The sequence below is a fragment of the Opisthorchis viverrini genome, assembly GCF_000715545.1.
Source record: "Opisthorchis viverrini unplaced genomic scaffold opera_v5_139, whole genome shotgun sequence".
Classification (NCBI taxonomy): domain Eukaryota; kingdom Metazoa; phylum Platyhelminthes; class Trematoda; order Opisthorchiida; family Opisthorchiidae; genus Opisthorchis; species Opisthorchis viverrini.
The window spans coordinates 894264-903721 of record NW_008751795.1 but is presented as its reverse complement, the minus strand read 5'-3'; the positions used below and the strand labels follow the sequence as shown (position 1 = coordinate 903721).

General features: G+C 42.6%; 1 protein-coding gene across 1 annotated transcript in view; it reads right to left on the bottom strand.

The window, feature by feature from the left end:
- Nucleotides 1-9458, bottom strand: part of T265_06607 (hypothetical protein) — a gene marked incomplete at both ends in the record, with an annotated part of 113342 nt that overhangs the window by 36142 nt on the left and 67742 nt on the right. The window contains one exon of the mRNA XM_009171911.1: nt 5261-5389. Within this exon, the coding sequence (XP_009170175.1) occupies nt 5261-5389 (129 nt within the window). The remainder of the gene's footprint in view (nt 1-5260; nt 5390-9458) is intronic.

The following is a 9458-nucleotide window of genomic DNA, read 5'->3' as shown; positions in this document are numbered from 1 at the left end:
ATGTTTCAGTCGCTACAATATTCACATTCAGCTGCTTTAGAACATCACAACCGAGAGATTCAGCTGGGTTCCAGGTGACTCCCTCGAAATACCAAATTAGTTTGCAAATGAGTGTATATTCACTAATTTCGTGCAATTCGGTTTCAAGTAGAACATAAGGTTGACAGAAACCCGGGGACTGCGCCTACCTGATGAGCCCCAAAAAGGTCGAAACCGGTCATGGGCTCTCGACGGATTTTCAGCAACCTTATGAGTAGTACTTTACAAAGCGACTGATGTTTGTGATGAAGAAGCTTGTGGCTGAACATATAAAGATAAGCGTAAAAATTGTCACTCGCAGCCATCGCCATGGAATGCATTAGAAATCCTCGGAAGATTACATACTCACTAAGATTGTACATTTAGATTTCGGCCACTGATTTTGGTATCTAACCTATATCTAACAAAAATATCCTAATAACTTGAATAAGCGACTATCTAAATTTTCACGAGATGCACGCCGATGGTAATTCCCAATAAGAATGAGAGATCTGCACAGTGCTTTCATACTTTTCAGCCTAGATTGGCTTCAATCGCAGGATTAAATGTGCTTAGATTTTCAAATCTCCTCAAACCACTGTCTGGTTAAATGAACGAATTTATGGTAATTAGCTTTACACATTTATGACATTTTTAGACTTATTCGTGCATTGAGCAACCTAGGAAACCATATGGATATTGGGAAACTGAATTTTTAGTGACAACAAAACCGTTTCCAAGTTGCCTGGCAATATTGAACGCAACCGACAATTTTTTCGTTGCCGTCCAAGGGAATAATCAATGGTTTTCGATGCCAAATAACTGGCTATTGATCTGGGTAAGTTAATAACCTAGTTGCCAATAGACGTGAGGCGAAAAGTTGTTCTACTGATGCGAGGTCTGCTTAATTGTGGGTAAAACCGAAAGGAATGATTATACTCCGTGTGAACCACGCCGAGCGGTGTTAGATGCATTAAAACGTCAACTGAAAATGCTTCTTGACGTTGATGACATTAAAATCCATTTTCAGACATGTGAAACAGATATTACATTGATTAATCTTGGTAACGAAGGAATTTAGCTGCGCGGCTCAACTTTGCTGTATGTTGGTGAAACAATCATATGAGAATTTAAGGTTCTTCCAGCCGCATATGCACTGGGCAGACATTCATTTGATTTCGTTAAGTTCAACAGAAACTCCTGAAAATAGCGATGAAAATAGCAATGAATGTGATCGATGTTCAATGCCCTAACTGTCCTGACTGTGGTGCACACCAGGGCAAGACACACTTAATCATACTTGATTGAAAAAGGCTCTCGATGAGCACTATTTTTAACCGTCATTCATTTGGTGCAAGGTGTCCGGTGGTAACCAAACTGAAGGTGCAGTTAAACCTGCAAATGTCCAGCAAGAGCTTCTGTATGATCATTAATTTGAAAGATGTCTTCCTTGGAGGGACAGCCACATATGGCCGATCGATCAGGCGCCCTCCTAACAATGAAAAATGTTCTAAAATCAATATGAATCCTTGGAGTACATACGTCAGCTAAGGAGACGTTTCCTACTATACACAAATCACGGTCAGTCTCCGGTAGGATTGGTTCTTTATTTCTTTTATTTTGGTCAGGCGTTTTAAAGCAAGCTGATGAGCTCCAAACCCAGTAAACATGTCCATCATACGCTAGTTCCGATTTCCCAGTCTTTGACAACTAGCTGATTCCTGTACTATTTTTGAATTGTTTGGTGTGTGATAAGGTTTCAGCTGTACAGCTGAAGAAAGCGCAGCTGCGCTGTTGGGGCCTCTTTATTTCCAAGTGAGAATACAGCGTAATTGGCATGTAACCATATGTATGTTTTAGTCGCGCAGACTCGGGTAGAAGTCAGAAACTTTTGATTAGGTTATCACAGACTTGTGGAGCGTTGGGACGATGCGAAGGGTGTTAACTTGCGGTCAACACAACTAGTAAAATTATCTGGTTTTCCCAGAAAACACCACAAATAGCGTGCATGCAACTGTCCTCTGAAAATTAAATTAAAATTGAAAGTAAGTCCTTTGAAGTAAAGACGCACCGACATGTTACTAACCGTTAAAAATAGGCAAAAGTTCAGTCCATTGGTAGGTTAAACGCATTTCAAAGCAACCTACTGAAACGCACTATTCTCTATTTTAAACAAGCTAATGTTTTCCGAGGTTTATCTGTTCGCGTTGTCTACTCTGGTAGTTTACAAACTAGGGCAAGATGGCTCAAGTGGTTAAACCGCGAATTTACTGACGGGAAGGTCCGCGGTTCGAATCCGACCTCTGCCTCTCGACTTCCCCTGTCTAGACTTGATCAACGTGGCAGTATCGCAGCCATCGTGCTTCCCTCGGATGGCATGGCAGCTAGGCACTGGAAGGTTGCAACAATTCCCTCGGATGGCATGGCAGCTAGGCACTCGAAGGTTGCAACAGCTCAAAGGTTTTTTAGTTTACAAACTGTTCTGCAGTGATGGAACTAATTTTAGGGGAACCGTAGGTGCGAAAATAGGTTCACGTCCACTCATGAGACATCAAGGTTACAAGTAAAACATAAGGTTGACGGAAACGCGTGGTGTCACCTACTCAAGAAGGGCGAAACCGTTCGTGGGCTGTCGAAGAATTTTCAGCAACCTTATGAGCAGTGAATTACGTCTAGACATCAAGGTTGTTTTTAGACGCTAGGTGAGTCTCTTATTTCATAGGGTGAGGTAACCGTTTTTATGACTAAGTCAAGCACTACCAAACAGGGGGAAGTGCCTATTTCAGTATGTGCCTAGGCATGCGTAGAGAATTATCGGATAGTTGTCCGCCTACAATGTCTTAGTTCCAATGCCAATACCCCTGGGATATCGCAGTGGACTGGCCACAAACCAGCTCATCATAAAATGGATAACGCCACTCGTACAGCAGAGGGAGTTATCGCGAGCTCACAAAATATGATTATCACGTTCACTGGCCATGAGTCGACACCATTTTGAACACTGGTAGAGATGACAGCACTTGCGAGCTTTCGGAGGCTAGATCGATTTGTAGTACGCTTCAAACTCCATCTGATGAGTGGAACTGTCATCATTGAAGGTCAAACACGCATGATTGCTTCCAGCAACTCTGTACTTTGCAGACATGACTGAAGTTGCCTGCCTAATCAGTTCCGTGCACAAAAGCATGTAGTTTAGTGAAAATTTGTTAATCACGTCAATGTCATGCACTCTGCTGACACAGTAAAAAAGTAAGAAGGCTACCGGTAGAGAAGGAAACATTGGTCTCAGATGGTGGTGATTTATCTCCGAAGGAAATGAACTTGATTTCTGAGTGGCGGGCGGGGCTGCCTCATACTTTTCAGTGAAAAACGCCACTTTGCAAGATTTCTTTTGGAGTAATCCCAAGAGCATTAAATTACGACTCGGTATTCAGACAAAAAGTGGTTTATAAACAGGAAGCTCCTCACAAGGTTGCTGAAAACTCTTCGACAGCCCACAACCGGTTTCGCCCTTTTTGGGGCTCATCAGGTAGGCGCAGTCCCCGAGTTTCCGTCAACCTTATTTTCTACTTGAACCCGAATTGGACTGTTTTTGAGGAATACACTCATTTATAAAAACTTTCTCCCACAACGTTAGAAAAGTTCGTCTAACTTTGTGCTCGTAGTCATCAAGATATTGCTTCGTTACATTACTGTTTTTCAAACCACCTGAAGTCCATACTATTTCCATGTCCCACATACCATTTCTACGCTTTTTCCCCAGTGATTCGCGTGCAAAACCTTGAAACCTTTTGGCAACACGACGAAAGTTACAATCTTCTCTTTAGTACGTCAGTGATTGTTAACGTACCATGCTTCTTTTAACTTTTGGTTATCTCCGTAGCCAGTCCCCTACACCTCTTAGAACGTTTCCCCGCTGTAAAACACCGTCACTTCTCGGAGTACGCTGACATATTTTGTTAGTGGGCTAAATTTTACACGTCTTGATTATTTCTGAAACAGTAGTCTGAAGTGGGGACTGGTATTTGTACTCATCTGTTGCTTTCTTACTAAAGGCTGTTGAGTGGATCCATTTCCTTGGAATAGCAAGGTGGTAAAGTTCTGCTGCCACGTGCGAAAATTTTGTAATGGGCACAACAAGCGGATGTTTATGGAAACGTTTCGACTGCCCCTCAATGAACTGATCATCGAAAAATAGGTGGACGCTGAGCTAAAAACGACAGATGCGTTGCATTTTGAATGGTCCTTTACAAAATAAGCGGATGGACTCTGCGCGTGTGTTTGAAAAGACACCTTTTCAGCTCTCAGAAATAAATATTTTGGTTTACTTTTTTGCTTGCCCTAGTAGAATCGGTTCAACATTTTTACGACCAGGTCGGCATGCCTTTATTCGCTCGGTTTGCACTGCTGTCAGTTGCCAAGTTTCTGTGAACATTTCACGCCTCAGGTCACACCGTTTCCTCAATCGATTCTCACCCCGCTCACGCCAACACACACTCAAACAGTGACGAATCATTGTTCGTCGAGGTCATCGTTTGCTGATATCGCACATAAATCACACGGCTCACGACCAAAATGGCCCCATTAACAAACAAACACAAAACCATTAATAGTGTGGTCTTTAGATTCTGGTCACCTAATCTACTACCATGTGGTAACTTCACGGGTGGATTGTAAACTCTGCCTAGTGTTGTTCCATTGTTCGCTAGAATGGGGCACGCCAGTTTTATTTCGAACTTGCTAAGCGTCGATCCAGCAAGTTTGCATGCAAAATCGTCCAAAATCAACAGGTCGAAACTTCAAAAATGGAATATGCGCTATGTAGAAACCAGCAATGATGACAGCTTCAACTTCCTGGGTATCTTTGACCATATTTCCACTTGCAGTTTGTTGGGTGTTCACTCAATGGCACGCTAATGTACACGGTATACTGCCCTGATGTTTATGTGTAATGTTGATGAACGTACTGCAACGAATACATGCCACTATTTATTGCCATAATCTCTTTTCGCCAGTAGATTTTCACCCATCGCTTTCCGTTGTACAAGAATCAATCAAACTAACTGAAATTTAAGAGAATTGACCCGCATGAAACTCCGAGTTCACGTGGAAACGATGGTAAATCTTCGGGGTACTTTTCATGGGTTCTTTTTATGTTTATTCTACATCCACTCGTCAGCATTTGAAAACTTAACGGTCTTGGTGAATCACTTTCCCAAAACAATGTGGGGATGAGACTTACCTACGCAGCTTTTGTGATTCTCCCCAGTTTGATAGCCTACTGCGCAGATGCACTTGTAGCTGCCTTCCAAGTTCACACACTGGTGCTCTTTGCCACATCTGTCTTGCTGCTGTGCGCATTCGTCAATGTCTGAAGTTAGGTGGGTGGATTGATTAGAAGAAAAGAGAAATGTCATGTTTACATGAATGCGGATATTTCGGACTGGAATTCAGTCAACTGTTAAATGTCAGTTCCACAAAGCAAGCGGTTTTGAATAAATTTGGAAGGAGCTACTATTTATTAGAAGGGAGGCATTTTGATTAGACTGTCTTTTACGGTAAAAATAAGTGAGAGTTGTCCGAATTCCTGGAAATAGCTAAAATAGGAGTGCTTCTAAACAGTTTTCTCGGTGAAATAACCAATCAACGGGCAACTATCTTCTGACACAGAAATAACCTTCGAGTCCTGAACAGTTGAGCTTTAGATAGACTTGTTTTGGAAGCCCATCAGTAAGCTTCATGAGACTGGTAGCGTAATTTACTTTGTGTAAATTTACTTTATGGACATTCATATACTAGGAATCAGTAACTCTTCGATTGCTCGAAGGTATGCTGACGCCACAGAGAGATGCATTCAAGTTAAATTGAAGTGATAAAGGCATGGGAAGATGCCTTAAAGACATTATATGGGATGTTTCGGCGAGCTTATTGCACGCACAATTAGCTTTACCGATGTAAATTTGTGCGAATTTGTTATCGCCACAGTTTTCAAGCCAGCAACTCAAGGTTCTACAACGGTAACCGTTTTGTTGCGTTTTTTGTGGTTGAACCAAAAGATTACGATCCTATCTCAGTCCTGCCAATGTGGCACACTTTTCTTTGCAAGTTAGAGTTAGTGAGAGAAAAGAATGGTGTTAGGCTACTAGTGACCCACAGCTGATATCAACACGCCATTGTTTCTGGCATGGTTCCAAGTCATAGTAATTTTCACTTTTTTGTACTACTGACGGCTTCCCAGTAGTCAAACATTTATGCTTCTGTAGGTAGCAGTTGGGTGGGAACACCAAAGAAGAAACACTAGGCCCCATGTCGGTCTTCAATTTTGGCCTTGAATAAGCCAGGCCGTGTTTCTCAGCTGTTTTCGGGGCTTTCTCTTATACCATTTTTGATGTCTGGAATGACTTGGCCTCATACGGGTGGTGTGCACATAACTCATGTTATCACCATAACCACATATAAATGGATGATGATCCACCGAGATGGACAATTAGAGTTATATGGAGAAAAGAGTTATAGTATTATTTACGGTCTGGCCGAAACCTATACGAGGGAATGGTCCAGTGTGAGTTTCAGTTTTCAGCTGCACTTTCACTGCCTGTAGTGTGGGGTTTATTAAGGCATGATTTTACGTTTTTGTCGATGGAAAAATCTTAAGGGCAGGAGACGAAAGCTAATCTGTAGATATCCATGCAAGGTTCTAAACTCGAGTCCGCAACACTGACCATTGGACTACCGAGGCACTACGCTTGATGTCTGGCGTCCATTTACGTGTGAAACATTTTAAAGAGGCGTTTGTCTGTGCGAATTACGGTTAACAGCCACAGAACCAAGTAACAACTTATATCAAACCTCGTTACTAGTTTTATGGGCCTGAGTTAGTTTCATATATATGCATACAGATATATCCTGACCTAAAACTGTCACCTTGGGTTGGAGCTCCGGTTTCAGTGCTGCAGTTATCCCGTGGGCTATAGTGAATTGAACATAAATCCTTAGAGTTCAAACTGGCCGTTAGGACCACAGAGACGTTTAAAGGAGAACAGCTAAACCTCGTACTGCGAGAAATCGTGTTAGAGAGCACTCTAGCTGTAAAGTCGTATTGTCTGCTGGTACTGAGTTTCCAACGGGTAACTGGCTTCTTTAAATTTACGGAAGCTGTGATGGTGCCTTCCCAAATAAGTGCGGATTTAAAGAGGTGGGTTCTAAAAACCGCACATTCCGACGCCCAACTATTGACCGTGTCCGTTTGTGCATTATTGAATACGGTCTAAATGCCTAGAAAAATCAATAACTGAATGTGCTAAGAAAGGCCGCATCATTTTTCCACTGGTACAATATTCGAGATATCGTAGTATATTTTCATAAAGAAAACCACACACAAGCAGAGCAAAACCTATCCTGGGCTGTCAATGAGTTTTCAGTAACCTTATGATAAGTTTCCCCTATGAGAATACCTGTTCTTTAAATTGCCCGCCTGATTTCTGGTGAATAATATTTGATGCATGACTTTTCTGATAATTTAGGATTTAGCCCACCGAGTGGTTTGACACATGAAAGCGTGTGCTTTTTGCTCAAATGAGACGGTGTACGCAATTCAGTAAGAATTGTGGCTCGTTCCCGTGCACCCAGTTCAGCTCATTAATGTAGCATCAATGGCTCAGGTACGTGAAATAAGGCTCATCTTTGAAACCTAACGAACGGTATCCGCAATATATCGTTTAGCCTAACAGTTCGGTATTTCGTACCGATTATTCTTCCATGCTATCAGAAGCTTACAGGGCGTGCACAGATCTGCATACGGTAGCCATCTGTTAAATGCTTAGCACATTCAGCTGACCCACCTATGGTAGATTTTAATTGAAATTTCTGAAGAAAGCCCCAGAAGTATGAAGGGAATAGCAAATTCCGTAAGTTCCCTACATTAGGTGGCTAAAATATCTGTGCCTAGTTTCGGTGACGAAATCAGTTTACTGAGGTGTTTGCAAACGGTCGAAAGAGATTTGACGGTAAATATGCTCCATGTCTAGTCCAACAACCCACTGTCTCATGTGCCTCAGCGTGTTCAACGGCTTTCATCACTTCCCTCTTTGAAACCTGATAGCAAATTTTTACGCCACTTGACCTCATTTTTTTGACGATCATTATAGAGCAATGGCTTATAAAACTATCGCCCTGTGTTTGCACACCCACGGTAGCTGGAGCAGGGTGCATATAAACGAGTATTAGTCTCCTGAATTCCATTTGAACAAGTGGTTTAGGTGCTGTTCGACCGTTCACATGAACTGGCTGATATTTCAGCTGGCCAAAATGGAGACCATGAGTGACCGAAGTGCAGTCAGCAGATAGTGAACACTAGCATGTTGTATGTGGCTCCGGGATCTGTAAACTTCACATTCATGCTCAGTTAAGCAATCAAGCGATCGAACTTATCTTAAGGAGTCTACACCAAACGAGAGAAGAATGGGACTCCCTGGTGTAGATTTCCTTTCGTTTTAGAACCCATACAGTGCACATGGTTGGTCGTGCCGAGGCTTTAACGCGGGAAATCTGAAATGGGAGGTTCGAGTGTTTCCACGATTCACCCAACGCACACATGAGTAATCGAGTCTGAACGGGTTTACGTTCCCACGCTTGAGCGATATTCCTGACTGGCTCACCCAGAGGCTCGAAAGCCCACCAATTAGGTACGCTGGTCACATTAATCGATTGCCCCACCCATCAGAACCTCCCAGTCAGATAGCGCTACAGACGCCTGAAACTTGATTAATTGTAGGTATTCGGGGGAATTGCAGAAGTCACGTTCACATCGTACGCACATGTGACTGCTTTCGTAAGCACAGGCCTCTATCTCAGCTATTTTATGTGGGTGTGAGACCTACGGGCGGGTGCAAGTGCTGTATGGGCTGTAAGGGTTAGTGCTAAGTTCGGACAAACAGCCCAACTTAGTTGCAGACCTGGATGCACTTGGTTGGTGTCAGTTCTGGTCAAAGCGACATTATCTAAATCAACTGGTGTGCTTCGCACATACCTGAGATGAACAAAGCATATCAAGATGTGCACGTCACTGTCAGTGAAGTAACCAATAAATACAACTTCAGCTTAGAGGTGATCAAAGGTCATGCTCATGACCAAAGTTTACAAAGGTTACAGTGACAACGACAACTGCAACTCAAGTTTTCCTTCGTCAGTAAACAGGATGGGTCAGTCAAAGAAGAGGTGTATCTAAGTGAGTCAAAGAAAATTGGGTGCCACTCAGTATTCCAACCACTTTTGTGTTCGCTGGGTCTTGATTTGCTTGTGCTCCAGTGCTGTGGATAAAATAACCACCAGTTTTTATGTGAATACAAACAACTATTTCTCAGGACGGAGAAGATGATGGAAAAAGGAATCTTTGCCACCTGGTGGTGCAGGCGAAGCATTCAATCTTTGGAACCTATTTG